The sequence below is a fragment of the Rissa tridactyla genome, chromosome 1 (genome assembly GCF_028500815.1).
Source record: "Rissa tridactyla isolate bRisTri1 chromosome 1, bRisTri1.patW.cur.20221130, whole genome shotgun sequence".
Taxonomy (NCBI): Eukaryota; Metazoa; Chordata; class Aves; order Charadriiformes; family Laridae; genus Rissa; species Rissa tridactyla.
In genome coordinates, this window is record NC_071466.1 from 186,448,573 (window position 1) to 186,471,515 (window position 22,943).

Below are 22,943 nucleotides of genomic sequence, written 5' to 3' on the forward strand. Positions count from 1 at the left end.
CTCCAACTTAGAGAGAAGGATGTTGTGGGGGACCATGTCAAAGGCCTTGCAGAAGGCTTTAGCCTATTAGTGTTTGAAATAGAACCATTATTAGTCTTATTTCATTACCCATAAAGGGAAGAAATGAAACTATTAAATTTTATCCTTTCTGCCATTATACAGATACTTTTGATTATTAGATTTAACTGGTACTTGTGTCTGGTCAAGCAACTTCTCCTATTAGAGAAAACTGTCAGGTTGCTGGCATTTTAAATGAATCAATCATTATACTCTACTCTTACAATAATTTTGAAACTTTTAAGGATATTCAGTTTTGGCTTGGATTTTAAAGAAACCTAAGAAGTTAAAGCATATAAATCCCATTAAATTTTAATGAAACTTAGACATCTAGCTCCCAGAAGAACCTTTGAAATCCTGGCCCATTTTCCTTTTCTTTTCTTCCCTCTTTTTTTTTTTTTTTAAAGCATCAACAAAGTCACCAAAGTAAACTTGCTGCTATAGGATACTGTTTTATGAGTGGAAAATAAGAACTGAAATATACTGCTAAATATTTTGGGGGTTTTAAGTGTCTTGTCACTCATCCAATTCAACCTGAAAAGGCTTAACGCTCAGCATGCAAGTAATCCCATTGAACTGGAACTGGAATGCATTTTCTCATTTCTTTAAAATTGCATAAATCTTAGCAAGATGAGTATTCACAGTATTTACACTAGGTCTTGGAAATACTAGTTCTGATTGAAATGTGTATTTCAAAGTACAAGGAATACCTTTGCCGTAGGACTTTACCAAAATTTTTGTATTGAAATACGACAGAGTGGAATTATTTAATGTGAAATGATAAATAAAACAATAAAGAAATCTGTGATTGCTTAACTTGCAATGTTCTTTCTTGTTCCTCCAAGCGTGGCATCAGCAGAGCAGGCAGTAGGTGCTGCCTTAACAGTTTTAGTAGCTGGAGGACTCCATCTTAGGCACATTATGTTGTGACAGTTTGAAGTCCGTAACAAAAAGACTGGGTCTTAGCAGTTGAAATAATTCATAAAGACACTGGACTTTACTGTAAAAACACCAAAACCTCATCAAATCTGAGTTCGTGATACATTTTGAGGTACTGTCCTCATTTTCTGACATAATTTTAAGAAATACACTGCTTATATAGTTACTTTGCTAGTAAAAAAACCTTCTTGGTCTATTCTTAGTCTGCATGCAGCAAGACATCTGTAATCTTGCCTTTCTGAAAGGAAAACTTGACATGTAAAACCACCTGTGGTAGGGCTGTGTTGTCTGGCTCAGATGGGGAACTTGGCTGACTGCCTCGTCATGTGAGTGCTAGAGTTGGAACATGGGAGAGGGGCAGCCATGCATTCAAGGAGGGGATTGAGACAGCATCAATTTAGATCACTTAACTTGCAGTAAGATTGTGGAATCATAGAATGGCATTATATAATGGTAAAATAGTACCATTATGAGTGAAAAGCTGGTATTTTTAATTTTCATCTTCCTAACTTGGACTGCACATAAATGGCTTTGACTCTCCATTGCTTTGTGTAGTTTTTCAGATCTGTGCAAATCAAGCTGCCATGGAAGTACCTTGAAATAGTTATTGTTGTTTTAGTAATGTTTTGTGACTACTGTAATTTACTGAGATGTAAAATGTAAGGCAATGAGTAGCAGGTCTTAACAGCAAAAAGTGTTTCTAGTTTTAGTCTTATTTATACTTTTTTCTTTTTTGCCATTCTGACAGATAATCATCAGCATTGACCGTGAAATATTTTCTATGTGGAAAGATCCCATGCACCAGTGTGCTGCCCCCATCATTAAAAAACAGCCAAACAATTTTGTCCTAATATATATGGGATTCATTTAAAGAATGTTTTTATACTTTCTTTGCAGTTTATACCATACAACTGTTGACAGTTCATCTTTCCATAACACTCTGGGAAAACATATACGCATACGAGCATATAAGAATATTTGACATTACTGGTCCTGCCATGTAGTCATCATTTAAAATTAGGGAGTAGACTTGAAGAATTTGTAGGTTAATCATCTCATTTGTATGACTGGCATCTGAAAGGCAATAAATTCAAAATTTAGTGATGAGTATATTGTTCCTTGCATCTGCTACTTAGACTACTAAGCTTGTATTTTACCCTTTTTACACTCAGATCACTGTATTACTACTAACACTGCAGGAATGTTTAGTGCTTTTTATCTCTCATTCTGTGAAATCTAGAGAGCCAGCACAAAGGAATTTGTTTCTTGCCTAAGCTCTATACCTTATCATGTTTCTTCTTCTCTATATATAAAACCACATGATCTTGTGCACTTTATAGCATGGTTGAAATACAAATGGGTATTTGATTATACACTGATAAATATACATAACTGGAAATAATTATTTTCGATGTGTTGTTTATACAGAATTCTCTGAGCTAGACTTTCTGTTTATCTTGACATATGGATATCTATATGGGTATAAAAACCCCTATTACTTTTTAAATTGTGACTGTCCTTGTATTCCAGCTTCAGGGTGCCTGTACACTAAATGTCATAATGCCTCATACCTCTTGACCATACATCTCGAGGTCCACCAGCTAATGCAGAGGTGGAAATCTTGCAGTACGTAGGCAGGAACATACTTGCCCATCTTTACACTTCGCTGCTGTTAGTGCTATTTACTATTGTTACTTAGGTGGTGGCAGTTGTGATTGTTAAGTAGGTATTTAATGATTAGACTAGTACTTTTCTCTGACTTTCTCCTCCCATAGTACAGGATTCAAGGTCAGTCCCCACTTTTTAATTAGATAAAGGCCTTGCTCTGAGCTACCTGTGACTCGTCTCATGTATAAGAAGGGGGCATTTTGCCAAGCAACACTCATACATCTTTCTCTCAGTAGCTTCTAATGGGTAGAAAAGCCTCACTATGGTTGTGCTTTGTGAAGATCAGAAACTGAAAGGAAGGATGGTTTGACATCTGAGCTGTATGTGATGTCATTTGATGTGATCAGATTATAGCTTCGGTGCATATTTCAAAAGACTGTAGGTGATGATGACGTAAGTTACCATTTACTGAGTTATTGCAGTATTAAAGGGATGTCTCTGCAACTGTCTCAGTTCTGTGTTAGAGATAAGACAGAGCAGAGGCATTCCTGGCAGGGTGAGTGAGCCTTTAAAAGGGATGTATTCTTTCTTTTTGCCTTCACTAAAACACAACAGGGAGTCATCTGGAACCTCTACTTGGTTAACTTGGGGGATGGTAGATTGGAGAGGACTTGGATGAGGGGACAGAAGATGACCTAAAACTCATAAGGAGGGGAAAAAAAAAGGTAACTGAGGTGTGTAGGTACACTTGTGCAAATTTACTTGAGAATTCTCTGCTGGCATTAGGTTCAACCAGGGAAAGCACAGATTTGTACAGAAGTATGGATGGAACAGAATAGGATTAACACTAGCAGAAATAGCACAGCTCTTTCTTATTCTCTCAGTGAAGCAGTAAATTCTGTGATGAAACTGTTTTCTCATGACTTCAGGCAATTCTGGGGTCTTACAAAATATATGACAGAATCAGGATATGACAATGGAAGAGGTGAAGGAGAAATCTCCCAGATCCTAGATATCTTTCATCCTTTCAGCACTACAGTGATAAATAAGAGATTGTTCGAGCCTGAAAAAGACACGTGATCTAAGAACTGATACCGTGTTTCTTTCAAGAGATATGAAAGTTTGTGTTCTCCTGGTATCATGGTTATATGTAATAGAGAAGAGGAAAGGAAAAGAGATCTTCTGATACAACATTTAGAAAAAAAAAAAGAGCTGAAGAAGTCCAATTCAATTTGGATATATTAGCCTCTAGATATACTTGCATGTTTGCTAGCCCATTTTCAAAATGGGGCACTTTACCACAATTCACAGTAGCAGTTTAACGGAGTTACAACAGGGATATCAAGAGAAGCTAAACTTTGTTGTGACTGAGTTGCTTCTAGTCAGCTTTCAGCCACTGCTATGGTGTTGACAAGATCTGACCTAATCTTTGAGAATTCTTTAAGAATTTAATGAAATTCTTTGAGATTAATTCTTTAATTTAATTAAATTCTTTGAGAATTTAATGAGAATTCTCAAAGGGTAACTAGCTTCCACTGAAAGGTAACCAGCTTCATTTATATATTTATTTTTTTCCCTTTCTTCATTGGTCTGAACTGTTCTGTGGTGTGGATGCAGGTTTTAAGAGTCTGAAAAATCTCTTGAAACTAACTTCCCATTGTCTTGGCTACTACCTCGTAATTTTGTGAAGCCTAGATATAGATCACTGTAAAGCAAGTAGATCTGGAAATTATAAAGAAATGGTGCATTCTATCAAATTCCTACCCCATTTTGTCATCCTTTTTCATGAATGCTTCCAATAAAAGAGCACTAAAAGAGGTATCCTTAGAATACAAGAGCAGGGAGTACTTATCCCTTCAGTTTTTTCACTAAAAGTAAGAATCTCATATTCCAGATCTTTGATAATTCACTGCATTGATCTATCATTTCAAGTCTCAGTTGATGATTTTAGCCTGCACAGTTCCCTAGGTAAATCTTCAAGTTTGGTTTGTGATTTTTAAGGGTTTTTCTCTTTGCACATGTGTTCAGGCTGCAGAATATACCTTACCTCACTGGTAAGGGCATCCCTTTATCAGCACAGAGTCTTGCTTTTTGATCTTTTGAAAGCAGAGGTAATAACTAAACATTTAGAGGTTATGAAAGTGCCATGAGACAAAGGATCCATACTTTGACTCAAATGTAGGGTTAATGAGAGCAGTGTTACTTTTACGTTTACCAGGAGCTTGCCTGTCTCCAGTATGAGAGAAAGTATGCTTTCAGATTCTGGCAAGAATGGCTGGCCTCAGGCATCGAAGTGACAGGATTTCAGGCCTCAGCTATTCTCCAGGCAGAGACAGCCAATAGCTAATTCAGATGGTGCATGAATATGGTGTTGAAGGTCCTGCAACAGATTCTTTTCAGGTGTGCAATGGGATATTCTTCTCTCATACTCAGTCTAATGCCTCTCCTCTGAGTATGAGTAACTTGTATGGGGTCTTGAAGAAATACTTTTGCTCAAATATTTTAAATGGACATTGTGTCAACAGGCAGGAAGGAGGACACCTGACTCTGGTTGTGTGTTGGTTTCTTTCCCTCTTCTATGTTTTCAGATTTTGTTAGCAGATAACTTCAACAGACAGCATTTGCAAGACACTAACAGATTTTTTTTTCAACAGACTATTAAGGGAACATCCATCAACTACAGTAATAACTATAAACAAGAACAAGAAATGCTAAGTTTTAATCCCAAGAATGCTCCAGCTTGGACCCCTTGCCGAGATCATTCTAATCACACAGGATCAGAAATATCTTCCTCTCACATACTGGGGTACAGGAGGCCTTTAAGAAACTGAGGGGTGATGTTGCACAGAAGGCTGATAGTTGCAGTTTAGGCACTCGTGGTATTATTTGGTGTTAGCAGAATCTAGTTAACCTCACATCTAGTTCTCAATCTCTTTGCCTATTCTAACTGATATATACCCTTGTAGAACTGTACAAATCCTGTACTGTTTTTTGTCCACTGTGTCAAGTCACTACCTCAGATGACCAGCACGCTCCTTGCTTGACATCCAGTGAACTGCAGCTGTTCCCTGAATTTCAGAGCTTCCCGTTCCAAAACGAGACATTAACTAGACTAATTTCCAAGTTAATAAAAAGGTATCTCAGGCTAATCTAGTGGCCTTCTATGGTGGAGTGACTTCATCAGTGGACAGGGGAAGAGTTACGGATATCATCTACCTTGACTTCCGTAAGGCCTTTGGTGCGGTCCCGCATAACATTCTGGCTGCTAAATTGGAGAGATATGGGTTTGATGGATGAGGAATTGTCTGGATGGCCACATCCAAAGAGTTGTAGTCAATGGCTCAATGTCCAAGTGGAAACCAGTCCCTCAAGGTGTCCCTCAAGGGTCCTTATTGGGATTTAATGTGCTTATTGAGATATTAAATAGTATTGGGATACTATTTAATATGCTCATCTGTGACATAGATTGAGTGCACCCTCAATAAGTTTGCAGATGACACCAAGCTTAGTGATTCAGTTGAGTTGCTCGAGGAAGGGGATGCAACCCAGAGGAACTTTGACAGGCTTGAGGAATGGGCCCATGTGAACCTCACAAAGTTCCAAAGGGCCAAGGTCTTGTAGCTGGGTTGGGATGATCCCCAGTATTGATACAGACTGGGAGATGAATGGATTGAGAGCAACCCTGTGGAGAAGGACTTGGGGATAGTGGTGAATGAAGAATTGGACAAGAGCTGGCAATGTGCACTTGCAGCCTATAAAGCCAGTGGTATCCTGGGCTGCATTAAAAGAAGCATAGCTAGCAGGTTAAGGGAGGTGATTCTCCCCTTCTACTCCCCTCTGGTGAAACCCCACCTGGGGTACTGCGTTCAGCTCTGGGGCCCTTAGTACAAGAAAGATGTGGACCTGTTAGAGTGGGTCTAGAGGAGGGCCTCAAAAACGATCAGAGGAACGGAACACATCTCCTGTGAGGAAAGGCTGAGACAATTGGTGTTGTTCATCCTGGAGAAGAGAAGGTTCTGGGAGACCTTATTGCAGTCTTTCAATATATATATAGAGGACTTGGAAGATTGAGAGAGACTTTTTACTAAGGCCTGCAGTTGACAGGACAAGGGGTAACAGTTTTAAATTGAAATAGGGGAGGTGTAGATTGGGTATAAGGAAGAAGGTTTTTTTTTATTATGATGGTGCTAATGCAGTGGAACAGGTTGTCCAGATAAGTTGTGGATGTGCCCCATCCTTGGAAGAGTTGAAGGTCAGGTTGGATGGGACTTTGAGCAACTCGATCTACTGAAAGATGCCCCTGCCTGTGGCCAGGGGGGGTTGGACTGGATTATCTTTAAGGGTCCCTTCCAACCCAAACCTTTCTAGGATTCTGTTTACTGTATTTCTATAGCAGTGCCTGTTTCAGCATTATGATATACACATGAAACAGTCTGGCTTTGTTACCTGTTCCATAAAAGATCTTTTTGTTAATGCTATATGTGTGTCATCTTCTCATATAGGTTTATGCTGTGAGAAATTCTCTGTTATAAGTCACTTTTACATCAGCTTAAGTGGTAGGAGAGTCAGTCCTTGGGACAAATGTCTTCGCGTCATAAGCCAAAGTTCCTCGCAGATCTCATTTCACATTCCTCTCTGACATGATGTTGGAATGCCATATGAAGCTGTCTTCTGTTTCTTCTTTGCTGAAGAGAAATAAAACCTGAAATAGTTGGTCTGGAATTAAGCTCTCCTAACCTCATACATCTGAAAATTAGAGATCTCATCTCTCTCTATAGTAAGGGGATGAAGAAATGAAATAACTTACCTTACTGTCTTGTATGAAAATGCATATATTTAAATATGTATCTTCAGATAGGCATGTCTACACAACAGTTCATCCTTTCTCCTCCTCCATCAACTGTTGAAGGAATTTAGACAGCTAACTTGCTGTTAGTGACATGAGCTGAGATGAACGTGATAATTCTGTTATGTTAATCTCAGACAACATTCAGGAGCATACCTTGACTTTTTGTGATATTTCATGAGGAGGATAAATATCCAGAAATATCCTCTCTAGGTTTATCTAAGTGGATCTCAAGCTATGTTTAAGAACACATTATGAGCTTGATTATTCGTGGTAACTTAAAAGTGGTTTTGATAGTAGTAAAATGGTAGTTTATTCCATTCACATTTAGTGCTTGAGCCTTTACAGGCACCTGTTCTTTGATAAAGATATTCTGAATGCGTCTATGCCTAATTGAAATCTTTGGTGAGTGCTTGAGAGGTGCTCCTTATTGCCACCTTGGAATAATTGGACATTTGTTGGTTACTAACCAAGAATGGAGTCCATCTGGTAGGAAGCAGACAATAGTTGTGCTGCTCTGAAATGTGTTCTCCATATGGATTCCAGAACTCAGGCTGCTTCCCTACCCTTATCGAATCCTCTATTTCCAGCTTGTGTATCCCCAAAAGAATGAAGGACAACGCTGTGCATTGTGCTCTCTCCAGTTCAGAGAAAAGGAGGGTATGAGTCAGTGGGAGCCAGTGCTCTGTCAATTCCAACTTTTAGCAGAATTACTCCATCTCAGGTACATTGGATTCATACACAGTAAGGCTGTGGTTTCACAAGCAGTTTGAGCCAGTTCAAGTGTAGGCTACTTTTGAAAGGTGTCTGGTTTTCTGCACTTTTCCCTCTGTCAGCACCTGTGTTGGAGAGCCTCCATCAGGAATGAGATCATGTTGATCAATATAACATGATACAAGAAAAGAAAAAAAAAAATATTTTTTTGCAGTTGGATCAGTTTCTTGATCCTGTAACTTTTGTAGCCTTGCAGCCTTAGCATATGCCGGAAGGGAGGATAGCCAGTACTTCTGTGTTTGGTAGTAGCTCTTGTTTAGATAAGGCTGTCATTCAACAACTGCTTTAAGCCAAATTGTAGAACTTATATGGGTGGGCTGTCTGAAGAATGACTTTCAAACTGGTTCACTTTGGTGTATGGAATTGACTCATGATTTTTACTATCTGGGTGCAAGATTCTATGTAAAAGCGCCTGTTGGGTATGTAAATATGAATTTTATGAATGAGGGAAGAAACCTTTGTATGTGTCATATATATTTTCCATACAGGTTTATAACTCGGTCCAGCTTCCATTAAAAGCAAGGGCAAAAGCTTATTGGTTCAGACTTGCTTTGTAAACCCCTCTAATACTTTAGGTATTGATTCTATAAATTATCCACATAAACCAGCTTATGTCTATGACAGTTGCAGTGACATTACTTTTGTTCTTTCTTTGGTATTTTATCGATAAACTACAGTTTTTACACTGTATAGTAAGTATACTTTTTATGCTAACATTTCAACATGGTGTCTAAGTGTTTGGAAATGAATATAAAATTATAACTATTTGGATATTAGAAACTGCATTTTTTCCATTTAAGACCTTTTTAGGATAGTTACTTTTTATGTGGAGATTAGTATTGGAAAACAGCATGTGTCTGTGTTCTGATCTTCATGTGTATAGTAAATATGAGCTATTTTGAGGTAGCATCTTAGTTTAAAAATTGCTCAGCTATTTTGGGTTTGTCACCATATCCTTGGGTATAAAGGTACAGATAGATGCATGAGACGTCTGTTGTGTAGCAGCTTGTTTTTCTTTGATATCTTGTTCACATGACAAAAAGAGAAATGGTTTGTCAGAGGAGTTTAATAATCTAATCTTCTGATTTTTTTCTCTTTAGGTTGCAGCAATCTATAAAGATTCAAGCATTGGAAATCTTATAAATATAGTTATTGTAAAATTAATTGTAATTCATAATGAACAGGTAGGAAAAATAAATACTAAAAAGATTTCTTTCTAATAGAAGAAAAAAAAATACATGAATTTGCATTGTAATTCCAAAGTTTAAAATATTTTACTCTTAAATATAAAATATCTTCTTTAACTATAAATTTGTTTTTTAAGATAGGAGACTAAATGTCAAATGTGAGGTTAACTGCAGAGCCTTTATTTAATGCCTGTATTTCCCGTATTAGCTCCTCCTGTTGACCTAAATGGACATAAATCAGATACTATGTGAAAGCTTATGGCATAACTACCTAAAGTATGGTTATATGCATGGAAACATGAGAGGGAAATGACAGCTTTTATAGAGGGTTTTGATGGAGGGTTTTCAGCCTTAACAGCTGTAATATTTTAAGATTGTAAGAAGTATACACTTTTCAAATGCATGTTTTCATATTTATTTATCATAAATATCTCGTCACACTGTTTTTTTAATATTTAACATGTGATGCACGCTCACATACATGGACTAAAATAATGGGTTCTCATGACCGATGACTTGTAGCTAAATTAAGACCTGATCCTACAAACAAATCTGTGTGAGTGAACTTATGTGGAGTCTTGCTGATTTCCTTTCCATGCACAGTCATTGTTTTGCAGATCAGGGGCATGAATGACAAAGTAATAAGTGCAAGTGCATGAATATTAAAATCCTTTTCTTTTTTTTGTTTTTTTTTTGCCATTTCTTGCTTAGGAAGGACCAGCTATCACTTTTAATGCAGCGACCACTCTTCGTAACTTTTGCTTGTGGCAGCAAGCACAAAACACTTTGGATGATGCTCACCCTTCCCATCATGATACTGCTGTTCTTATCACTAGGTACAGTATCTGAAATAGCCGTAATTACTCTGCTAGGTGAGACAAATGCTTCAGTTTCTTTTTTACATCATAATTTTTTAACCATTCCACTGATATTGTTCATAGATAATTGAAGTGAATAAAGGCTATCTTTCACTTCCCAAACCACTGGTTATCAATACATGAGCAATTACTGTAATAGTGCTATGTTGATAGCTAAGCATCTCATGAACCTTTCATTAAAGATGATGGAAATAACTTAGACCTGATATTGTTATAAGGAAATTAAGCCTTTAGCCATTGTACATACATGTGACAGGGACGGGGTGTTGTACATAATGGATTCAGCTGAAGGATGGAGTGACAATCAGGGCCTGGTAGCCCAGGTGTAATTAGAACTACCAAAATCCTACTAATGGAAAACATTTAAATGTTAGTATATATTCTTCCTGTACACCGATCACCTCAGTGAATGTTCTGATGTTCATTCACTGAAATTAATTCTCTCTTTTACTGTTTTTTTTCATTATTTTTTCCCCCCAGCGTTCAAGTTGGACACACTCCAGCACTTCAAACTGTTTGATATTTGTCCTGAATTTTAAGTTGTTATTTTGGCAGATGGTCCACTACATAAGATAGTTTCAAGTGTACTGCAATCTGCATGTTTTCCAGCAGCATTTTGTGCTTGATCTACCTTCTGCATTGTAGAGAAGTAACATAGTATTTGAATTTTTATTCTTTGCAAGCTAGATGGAAAATAATACTGTGAGCTTAGTCTGGCAAATTTAAATTACCTCTTTCACTGGAATGCAAATTGTTTGAATGGTCTGTAAGATTAAAAATTGAGAATCAGATTTGCAATTGTTGTAATTAATATAGCAATAGTCAAATACTTTAAAAATGTTCTTTGATTTGCTGTAATAATTTTAAATAAATCTTTTCCTTCAAGGGAAGATATCTGCAGAGCTAGAGAGAAGTGTGATACTCTTGGTGAGTTGTTTTTTTTTTCATCAGTATGATTTTATAACAGAAAATCTCTAAGAGAATTTCACTGTAGGGAGAAAAATCAATTAGGAATAAATCAGAAAACAGATGCAAAGTTTAAATCACACAGACGAAAAAAAAATCAACTTCTCAATGCTGTTCTGCCTTGGGATGTACTTTGGTGCCACGTGGTTGGTTGTTTTATGTAAATTTGTGGCTTAGTTGAGGCATGACTTTCAACTTGGGTGCCATAGTATTCGTTTATAGAGTCATTCCTACATGAAAATTTATTCTGTTAAGCTTTTATATAAGGATTCAATTTTGCAGGTTTAGCAGAGCTAGGTACAATGTGTGACCCTCTACGCAGCTGTTCTATAAGCGAAGAAAATGGATTGAGTGCTGCTTTTACTATAGCGCATGAGCTTGGACATGTGTAAGTACCTATTTCCCAGCAGGTAAATTTTTTTAATTTACTTTTAAATATGACCAGTTTCCTGTGATGGGCTCTACTTTTCTAAGAGGGCGCAGTCTGCTGCATCCTTCTAGAAGAATCTTTATTTTTGCCCTTTGCGGTGAGCCAGCTCTTCCCACAACTTAGAGGTAGAGAAATTGTGAATTTTATAACCTGGCTGGTTGGTATCCTGAATTATGGGAGATACTGGCCATATAGCTGTATTCTGTCCTTTTGTCATATGAACTGTTGGGACACTGGGACAGGTATCTTAGACGTGCCACGTAGTCCTGTTAACTCCAATTGCATTCTAGCCATGATAGGAATTTACCTTTAAGAAAAGACAATTGTTAATATAACGCAGAAATATTCTTCCTTGTGTTTGATCCTTTCAGAATACAGTAGAGTAACACAAAGAGAAATACTTTACACAGAAAAATAAGAGGAGATGACAGCATTTTATTTTATGAAGCATACCTCATCAGTGATGGCAGAAAGGTGCTATACTCTAGCTCCATGAGGCATGCCACAGTGTAGGTAACGATGGCGTTACAGAGCTCAGTAGCTAGCTTGTTGATTTTCATTTAGATACATGCCATTTGTCGTGGTACTTAAACTGAGATATAAAATAAGACGGTGTGTTAGTTGCATAAATATGATGTTGATGTGCTTGGTAGTTTGGTTTTGTTACTAAATAGTAAGACTTATGATGTGAATATTGGGGTAATATGTTATGGACAGTCTAGTGATGGCCTCTATATTCAGCTCAGGAGATGGGTTGTTCATTTAAAGTGGCATACTCCCAAAACGCTGGAGTTTTTCTGGTGAGCTAAAGAACTGTGTAATTGTAAAATTCTTACTGTGCCCAGCATGATATAATTAGGAGCATTTTGGATAAGGAGAGAATTTTGTAAGGCATTTTGCCTTACAAGGCGTTGTGTGGCCTTACATAGGCGTTTGCCTATTGCCATAATGTCTGATAATCATATTAAGTGAGTTCCATTGAATTTTAAAGCATTTTCAAACTCAAAAGTCAAGCATTTGCTGCTACAACAGAGTTTCGATTAATTATTGCTGAACTTGTTTTGGAGTTTGTCTGTTTTGCTTTTTAGATTTAATGTGCCTCATGATGACAGTTTTAAATGTAAAGAAGCTGGAATTAAACATCAATACCATGTGATGGCTCCAACTTTAAATTACCATACAAGTCCATGGACCTGGTCAAAATGCAGTCAAAAATATATCACTGAATTTCTTGAGTAAGTATCAATGTAATGCTGTAGGTTTGGTTTGGGTTTTTTTTTGGTTTTTTTTTTTTGGTTTTTTTTTTCCCCAATGTCATGTCTTTCTGAGAAGTATTTTAAAGGTATTGCTTAAATACTAGTTTTGTGTTGTTCTTAGGTTTAACCACTGACTGGTAGGGTCTCAGTCCTCCAGAAAAATACGCGTCTCTAACTCTTTGGATGATTCATGACTTTGTTAAAGTTGCACTCAACATATAAAGCTAAGAATACTTTTTCTGTTCTTTTCTTTTTTTCCCAAATATAGCGCTGTTGGTTATTGAAAGTATTTTTAGTATGATTTTACTAGGTCAGAATAGACACATTTTATTTTCCGAAGTTTATATTTAAAAAATAAGTGGTAGATATAATTTAGGCAGTACCATCTTTTTTTTTTTTTCTGTAAGTATGTGAAAATGAGAAATGACAGCCAGAAAGAAAAAAAAACACAAGAGAAGCTCTTTTTGGTGGATATAATGCAAAATCCACTAACGGAAAATCAAGTGACCTGGTTTATTTTATTAATTTTAATTAATTAAATTCGTTACATAGGCAGGTAGGCATGCAAACCCATAACTCCACTGAGATATGTATGTGTAAATGTTGTGTGAGTAGGCTTCCAATGATTTAAGAGCAATTTCTTCCATTTTGTTCCTGTTTTTACAACAGTACTGGTTATGGTGAATGTCTCCTAGACAAACCTAGTGGAAGAATATACGATCTTTCCTCTCAGCTGCCCGGGTCAATGTATGATGTCAACAAGCAGTGCGAACTTATGTTTGGTCTTGGGTCACAAGTGTGCCCATATTTGGTGAGTGAACAACACAGAGTCATGCTCAATTTATACTAAAAACTTAGTGAAAGATAGGTTTAGAAATTAAATCTTAGGACTTCTGGTTTGGGAAGAATTTTGTCCTGAAATATGTCAAAGTTCAGGTTCTGTTCTGTTGAAGGGGCTAGAGTTCAGTGGAGAGCATTGCAGCTCCATATGCTAGAATTATGTAGAATTAAAAAGTAGGATGAATGCACTTTGATTTGCACATCTGCAAATGTGATTACAATTTCTTTAAAAGATCTAAAGCTGCATAAATTAAGGCTTCCTGCAAATACTGAAAGGGAATTATACCAATACTTTCTACAAGTGTTCTCACATTATAGACCCTGTCTTACATGAACAGGTCTTTCTTGTCTGCTTCTTCTAGTGCTTTTTAAAAATGTATAACTTGAAAGTTAATATATTAATTCAAATATTTGTTCTAAATATTTGGTCCAAAGTATAGATACCCTCTACTTTGTCAAAGAGTCAAAAATATTTTGATGCCTGTTAGAGTGTACATTTTGTATACTTTATCAAAAATATCTTTAAAGCAAAATTGGGATCTGGAAAGAAAACTTAAGTAGATTAATATTGAAACTTAAGTTGTATTTTGAAAACTTAATGTGGCTAGTGCAATATAAAATAATTACAAATATAACATTATAACTTCATTCGTTACTGTCAAGATGTTATATAGGTTAGATTTTGGACCAACTTGTCAAATACCTCTACTAGTATTGCATGGCTTGTTGGAGCTTTTTAAAGGGGAGAATTTAAGATCAGGTTCAAACTGAATTAAATGGCACTTTTGGTGAGGTGGGATGTTGTTTAGGAGGAGTCAGGCTTTATGGGAACATTATAGAGAAGTAAAGGGGATTCAAAGACCTGAATATGGTATTACTGAAGACTGCTTTGTAAGTTTTGTAATCCATAAATGTTATTTGTCCATTAAGAGTCTTTTAAGAATTTGAAAAGGAGGCTTTCTTCTTAATTTTCTAGCCAGTGTAATTTTTAAGAATTCCAGTTAGGGTCTTTATTTGGGGATTATACTCAAAACTGTGCTGCATGGTATCAACTGTAACCTCTTACATACTTCTTTATTAAATTTTCTACTGAGTTAGAAGATGAATTTATCATTACTTCTAATGGGATCAGTTTCAAATATTCCACGTTCCTGCCTGGCCTTAAACAAAATCCATTTTGTTTTTATGGGATTTTATCTGTGAAAAATGGTAGTACTAATAGCAAACACTAAGCCCGCATAGTATGAGAAAACAATCCAAATAACCCCACTGATGTCTAAAATGGTGTTACTGGTACAACGAAAGTAATCTTGTTTTCTTTTCAGAAACAATGCAAACGCTTATGGTGCACAAGCACAGAAGGTGTTCACAAGGGTTGCCGTACTCAGCACATGCCTTTGGCTGATGGAACGGTTTGTGGAGTGGGAATGGTAAGTCTTTGTTTGTCTCTCGGTACTTGCATATGTAAAATTATGGATGTAGGCAAGAAAGATCAGTGCTTGCTGTGTGGTAGTACTGCGCCTGCAGCATACTGATTCCATGAACAGTATCTACCTGACTTTACCTGCAGTTTCTCTTAGTCCTGTAATGTTGTGATGTAAATAACATAGGTTGTCTGTTCAGAATAATTACAAAAATTTACAAATGCCGAATAGGTGGAAGACCTCAGGGGAAAGTGGCTGTATTTCCCTCTGTTTGAAGAATTCAGATAATTTGTAACAAGTTGGGGTTTTTCCTCATCAGTAGTGCTCCAAAGTTGAATTTCCTGGCAACAAGGCATCCCAAAAGTGTATTTCCCCCAGTTTGTCTTATTGAGGCTGTTTCACTGAACAAGAATGAATTACCTATGAGTGACATAAATACAGGAGTACATTTTTTTGGAAAGAGGGAGTCTTTGGATTAGAATCCTGGTTTCATTAGACATTTGCACATCTTCAGACAAAATATGAAAGCATGGATCGGTACCTCTTCACTTACTCCAGTAAGTGCCTTAATCACACATACCTTGCACTCAGATACAGTCTTCCCTGTTGTAACATAATTCAGGATATTGAATCTGCTCAGTGCTAAAATCATAGAATCATCATAGAATCATAGAATCTTCATGGTTGGAAAGGACCTTTGAGATCATCGAGTCCAACCAGACCACCTACAATCTCTGCCACTAGAGCATGCCCCGAAGTGCCACATCTAGATGTTTCTTAAATACCTCTAGGGATGGTGACTCAACCACCTCCCTGAGCAGGCTGTTCCAGTGCCTGACCACTCTTTCAGTAAAGTAATTCTTCCTCATATCTAATGTGAACCTCCCCTGCCGCAACTTCAGACAATTTCCTTTGGTCCTGTCATTATTCACTTGGGAGAAGAGGCCAACACCCACCTCTCTCCAACCTCCTTTCAGGTAGTTGTAGAGGGCAATGAGGTCTCCCCTCAGCCTCCTCTTCTCCAAGCTAAACATGCCCAGCTCCCTCAGCCTCTCCTCATATGACTTGGTCTCCAGACCCCTCACCACCTGGTAGCTCTCCTCTGGACACGCTCCAGGACTTCAATGTCCCTCTTGTACAGAGGGGCCCAGAACTGAACACAGCACTCGAGGTGAGGCCTCACCAGTGCCGAGTACAGAGGCACCATCACTTCCCTGCTCCTGCTGGCCACGCTGTTCCTGATACAAGCCAGAATGCTGTTGGCCTTCTTGGCCACCTGGGCACACTGCTGGCTCCTGTTAAGCTGGCCGTCCGCCAGCACCCCCAGGTTCTTTTCTGCTGGGCAGCTTTCCAGCCACTCTTCCCCAAGCCTGTAGTGTTGCTTGGGATTGTTGTGCTCTTTTCTCACACTCTAACGCATAAAACTCTGCCTGGCTGTATGAGGTATGGATTGAATTCTCTGACACCTAAAAAGGAAGAAATGGAAGCTGGACTTCCTATACCCTGCTCATCGGTTTATTTGGTAAAGAGTATTTGGGTCATGATAGTGCAGCTCACTTCCTCATCCAGCAGGTTGTTTTTGAGTGCAGATCTGTATCCTCTGAGGATATAACCTGTCTTGGGCTGTCCGTAAGGGTTGTGAGTATCTAATTAGCAGATATAGTCAAGGCACTTACAGAACCTTGATAGAAGCAAAAGTAGTGGTGGAGGCTAGTTGAATCCAGAGTTACCAGTGAAGATTTGAGGGTTTTAGGTTTGGATTTGTATGTAGTTTGGGAAGTGAAGAGAAATTAGGTGTTTGAGTTCTTTGCTGATCTAGTCTTTGGCTTCTCTGTGTCTCAGTTCACTGCCAGCAAATAGAATTATTTTCTTACCTGTCAGGGGATTGTGAGAATAAATATTTAAGAGATTTTTTACATGCTCAGATATGACAGTGATTATCTTAAATATGGCTGGTTTATTACGTTGAGCTGCTTTTAATAGTAGTGTGCTTTGGCAGCTTCAGGGAGTGTGGGAGCAATGTTAATTTTTTACCTTTTGAATAGTTTTATAGGTTCAAAGATGATTAAGAAATATCTGGTCTAATTTCTATGTATAATAGACTGCTACACTTCACTCAGTTATTCCTAAATTTCCCCCAATAACTTTTACTCTTTACAGATGGTTGTTTTTTTTTTCTTTTTCTGTATTTGATAGGACAGTAGTAGTGAGGAATTTGAAAATACTGTCTTAATAGATAACAATTTAGTGGGTAAATTGTCTCAAATGGTTTCTTTCCTTCTTGCAAGATTAGGAAAAGTTATTTGAAGGCTGTGGTGGAAGCTTTGCTTGATTAAATCCTATGCATGCAGCTGGTGTTGTAATCTTTAACCCATGTTTCAGTCAGTCACTGATCAGAAAGGAAGTTCGTCTTTTATATAAGCTTCATGTGTAATCTGTAATTCAATTGACTTGACTCTAATTTGCCAACATCAGAGGATTTCTTTTATATAAGAATACAAAAACCTATTTTATGCAATTACAGCAGTGAAACCAGTTTTCTCTAGGAAGTGAGGAGCTAATTACATTCATTACCTCTGAAAGATGTAAAAAAGAACAGCAATTAATCTGACAAATTGTCATCTCTTCCTGTCTAAGGGGCAGCTCCTTTCTAGCTCAGTCAGCAAGTTTCTGTTCGTGTTAATGGGAATAACACATGGCGACTAGTAATTGTAATTAATATTTGTTGGCAACCTAAATAAATTTATATTTGGCATTTGCAGCATTATTGGTGTGATGAATACAGGAAAGAATAATTTATGGCATTTGTAAATTTTGTATCAACTTTTTTTCGTAATCTTTAGCTTTTTTTCAGGCCATGTGTCTTATTAATGGATCTTGCTCTATGGACTGCTCTAACAGTCCTTGTGTCTTTCCTTCCCCAAAATACAAGAAGATATAAATCTAATAATATCAGAGACTCTCAAGTGAATGAGCAAACAGCTTTTTCCTGAGTGCCTGCACTTCCTAATCTTCTTGCCATATGCAATCTATCGGCAGGCATGCATTTTGAAAGAGAGCTATGTTTTGTACGTCTCATGACGCACACACCTGTAGAGCTCAGTGGCTTCCTAACATATATAATATTAGTAGGTATGGGTAGCATATTCTTAAAATATTAACGGGAAAATGCAGTCTAACATTTCGGTGTCTCTTAGAGAATAAAGGAAATATTTTCTTGAGAATTGGAACATGTCCTGTATTAATTCTATAGGGTTATTAATTATCTAGAATTAATATTACTGATATAGAAAACTTTCACTTTTGCTTCAATTTTCTGTCTAGTTAAATTTCTTTGAGCAGATCAAAGGGCACTTTGTTCGTCGTAGAGTTACCTGCAAAAATGAATTTTATTTGCTTGCTGGAAATAAGAAAATTTATTTGCTTGCTGAAGTATCTGAAAATTTCTCTTCACCTCCTCTTCTAATACATTCCGAGTGCTTAGGTCTGACAGTAGCCTTATAGGTAGCAATTCTGCTGTGTCTGAGAACAGTTTCTCGTTCCATTGATATTCACGTTGTGTCTCATCGCTTCAGGTGCTTTTTTGTTTGCTTATTTGGCTTCACAAAGATCCATGGGAAGTTTAAGCTTCTGCCAGCTCTTCTAACATCAGACAGACCTTCCCTGAAGCAGAGGATACAGCCTTTAAATTCTTTGGCCTAATTGGTACTTCAGGGACAAAATGATAGTAAATATACCTAGACATGCCATATGTAAACACTTGTTTTGCAGTGGTGAATTTCTACACACCATAGGAGTATATTAGTCATTGCTTCAAAGTGTTTCTGGTGGGGCTTTTTCCTGAGAGATTATTAAATACAAAGCTATACATTCCTGGATTGTCTTCCGAAATACAATTATATGATATAACCAGAATATAATTTTTTTATTAAAATGTTATTTTTATTGTGTAATGAGACACAACGGCATGAAAAATATTAAATGGTTAGTGCTTTTTCATGTCTCATCTCTGTAATCAAGGTTACCATGGGATTATCTTCAGAATTAACAACTGTCCCGTATGATTAGGCAGAGGTAGCTTGCTCACTGGATGCCACAATGAATTTCTTATACACAGTTGTAATTTTTGTTGCTGTGGTATAAACTATATGTACAAATTGCAAATTAAAAACAATAAATCACAATACAGAAAGTATTTATATGCTGCATTGAGGACCAAGATACCCGAGGACACTTATACAAGATGTATGAGGGAGTTATTTTCCATTAGGACAGAAACCGGAATGCTTTAATTGGGCTGGTTTCCTTCTCTTAACTGTCATAATTCTTGTTGCCATCACATTCCTGGTAGGAGTTAAGTTGATGGATGCGTAGCAAATGTGAACATCTTGGAGTAGAACTTTTTGCCCCGCTTCCTCTTAGGTTTTCTTGTAATTGAAATTTCTGCAGACCAGCAGGCTCTTGGTGTTATCTGTCTGGATTATGTTTTCAGTTGCTTTCTTTTCTTTTTTCTTTTTTCTTCTTTTTTCTTTCTTCTTTTTTCTTTTTTCTTCTTTTTTCTTTCTTCTTTTTTCTTTCTTCTTTTTTCTTTCTTCTTTTTTCTTTTTCTTCTTTTTTCTTTCTTCTTTTTTCTTTCTTCTTTTTTCTTTCTTCTTTTTTCTTTCTTCTTTTTTTTGAGATTACTGTATTCAAAGGTTTCTGTAATGAGGAATTTGCTTGCATTTGTACTCTGGGATAGTACAAAAGATTTCTCCTCACCTTGAGCATGGGAAGTTTTGAGGTTTTTTATCCTTTCTTTTTGAAATTCCAAAAAAGAAATTCGTTTGAAGAGGATTAAGGTTTTGGCACATCTCAGATTTTAAAAATAAAACAAAACAAAACCCCCACAAAATAATGTTAGTAGGTAGAATCCCTCGATTTCCTGGATTTGTTCATAATTCTAAATTTACAGAATACTAGTTCTCACAGTGTGGTTGATCTCATTCGCAGAAAATACTTAAATCCATTTTGTGGAGGACCTAATTAAAAGGACTAGTAAGGTAGTAGTATTATGGAAAAAAAATATCTACACCATTATGTGTAAACAAATTAGTTACAAGCCAACTGATATATAAACTCTCCTCACGCGTGTCCATCTCCAGCTTACATCTGGGTCAGAATCATGGCTTCTGTACAATGAAGTTATGCAGTTTTTAGCGGTGTAGTCTACACGATATTCCAGTAATGGCAAATAGTCTGTTGGAGTTGGTGATGCACATCTGAGCCAAAAAAACCACGTCCAAAGAAGAATAGCTGGTGAAGCAATCTATCTTGTAGGAGTGATGTTCTCAGAACAAGTCTTTTTTTGCTCTGAAAGGAACAACAAAAATACCCAACAAAGTGTCTTTTTTTATTATTATGATTTTTTGAGACGGTCAGAAGGGTTGCACTCTGATCCTTCCTGGATTCCTGAGCAGTATACAAATATGCCCATATTCCATTAATTCCTTGGACATTAGAAAGGATAGGTAGGAGGTAGCTGTGTGACTCTGACCCAGGCTTTTCCATGTCCCAGAGCTGTCCCAGTGTTCTGCATTGTGGCAGTTTGCTACTTAAACACCACTGAAAAAACAAATGTCACGGAAGTCTGGAAAAAGCTATTTAACCGCAAGAAGGAATCCACATGATACAAATAAGTTTTATTGGAGAGTATGTGCCTCGTGTGTGTGCGAGAGAAGTATTTATTACTTCTATTCACTCTAGATATATATTGAATATTGACCTAGCGTCTCTAAAAATATCTAGAATAGCCATCAAATGAATTAAGATTTCATCCTAGTCCCTTTATAGCCACATAAGGAGAGGGATACAGGGACAACTGAGTATGTGGATGCAAACCAAGAAAGGATTGCTTTGATCAGTACAAGAAGTAACAGTCTCTGATTCTGAGGTATGTTTGCTGTTCTTCAGTTGTAGGTTACTACCCATGTATTGATCTCTTTTAAAAACCATTGCATTGCTTGACTACCTCATGAATGCAATACATGAAGACAGTTAATCTGCAAGAATAATTTAGTATGTGTAAAGTAAGTATAAAAAATTCACAGTTGGGTGATAGGGGGATATGTTAACCATCTGGAAGCAGCAGAAAATCTTTTGAACTGTAAAAACAGAGTAAAGTGTATTTAAGGGCTCAAACCAAGAATTTTTGCTATAAACTGGGATTTTTATAAAATACTTTTCTGATGAGATGTGATTTTCAAACAAATTAAAAGTTTTCTGTAAGAATATTTCAAGGGAGAAATTATGTAGGGTTTTTTGCAAGAAAAAATTGAAAATGTTGAAAAAATTATTAAAATATTGTGAATTTTGTCAATAATTAATGTCATCTGAGTAATAAATATAGGCTCGTCTGAGAATCCATGCTACAGAGATAGAGACCTGAGATGCTGTAGTTACAACTTCAGTTAGACATTTCTCCAAGCTCCATGTCTTCTGTCTTGTATACTCATTTTACTAACCGCTCTATTTTCATGGTTATTATATGCTCTTGTCTCCACTTCTCATCTTGGTTCTTTGAGCAATGTGCTTCCTTGGCTGGTGTATTATAGGAAGAAGCCGGAGAGCAGACATAGGTCCAATGTGCAGCAAAACCTTTCCTTACATCCACTTGCAGCAGACAAGGCAGAGAGGTCTGTAGCAGTACATTCATTCAAGGGAATGAATGGGAACATCCCGTAGAGATAAATACAGCCAGAAACAACAGCTCTGGGGTTTGTGGACTTTGGCATTCATCTGAGTGGGTATTCTTTTCACTCCCTGCTCACGAGGTTATGTGATGAATCTATGTAACTTCTAAGATTCAGACTCCTTTCCCAGCTCTGTGTGATTGGAATCTACTTTGAGACAATTTATGCTCAGACCTCACCTAGAGGCCAGATGCCGTGTAGTGAACTGGTCTTGTGCCGCAGCACTGCGTTTAGTGTTTATCTGTTTGGTGGTACCAGCTATGCCCATTTTCTTTTCCTGCATTCAGTCCACTACAACTTTCCCTTCCCGTTCTATTTACTGGCTTATAGTCATTCTCAGGGCCCTGTCTGGATATCAGGAGCGAAGAAATCATATTTTATAAGGTAAAAAGAAACCAGAACAATGAAACTGGATATTTTGAAGGCAAAATACAGACCATCATGTCCACTTCTGCAATGCTTTGTCCTTTTAATTTTCTCCTCATACTTGTCTTCAGTGTTCAGTTGTCATCTTTCCTTTTAGAAGCACCAGCAGCTACCAGCAACATCTGTGGAAACATGTTGGTGTCTGGAAACAGATTAATAGTTTTTCCTGAGCCTCCTTTTCTGCAAGGCTGCACAGGGCTCTTAACACATGAAACTGTGTCCTCATACACGGAGTATCAGTGTTTCAGTCTTTGCCCCAAGATCTTTGAAAACCATGTGTATCTCTGGGAATAGCCTGGAAAAGATAGGCAGTAAGAGTGAAAAGGTGTCCTTTTCCTGCTGTGAGTCATACCAGGCTGTGTATGAAGTACTTGATTTCAGAAGAGCTCTCGTCCTGTTCTGGGTATATCTGTCACTCTCCTTGATTCAGTTGAAATTCAGAATAGCCTGAAAATTAATGCTTTAATAATTCTTTTAAAAATTGCTTTCCTGCAAATTTAGCAAGTTCGATAAGCTATAAGTTGGAAGTACCTGAAATCAGTTTATGAAATCATAATTTAATCCATAGGCAACAGTCAAACCAC

The 22,943-nt window shown here is 37.2% G+C and overlaps 1 protein-coding gene across 5 annotated transcripts in view; it reads left to right on the plus strand.

Moving 5' to 3' along the window:
* The window catches only part of ADAMTS20 (ADAM metallopeptidase with thrombospondin type 1 motif 20), a 103,231-nt gene that overhangs the window by 26,595 nt on the left and 53,693 nt on the right, over positions 1–22,943 (plus strand). For all 5 annotated transcript variants that reach the window (XR_008463624.1, XM_054184447.1, XM_054184441.1 and 2 more), the window contains exons 5-11: positions 9,325–9,408; positions 10,123–10,247; positions 11,176–11,216; positions 11,538–11,643; positions 12,774–12,920; positions 13,611–13,752; positions 15,107–15,211. Coding sequence is in view for 4 of the 5 variants with exons in the window: in XM_054184447.1 (XP_054040422.1) it covers positions 9,325–9,408; positions 10,123–10,247; positions 11,176–11,216; positions 11,538–11,643; positions 12,774–12,920; positions 13,611–13,752; positions 15,107–15,211 (750 nt within the window). In the remaining variant the exon portion in view is untranslated. The remainder of the gene's footprint in view (positions 1–9,324; positions 9,409–10,122; positions 10,248–11,175; positions 11,217–11,537; positions 11,644–12,773; positions 12,921–13,610; positions 13,753–15,106; positions 15,212–22,943) is intronic.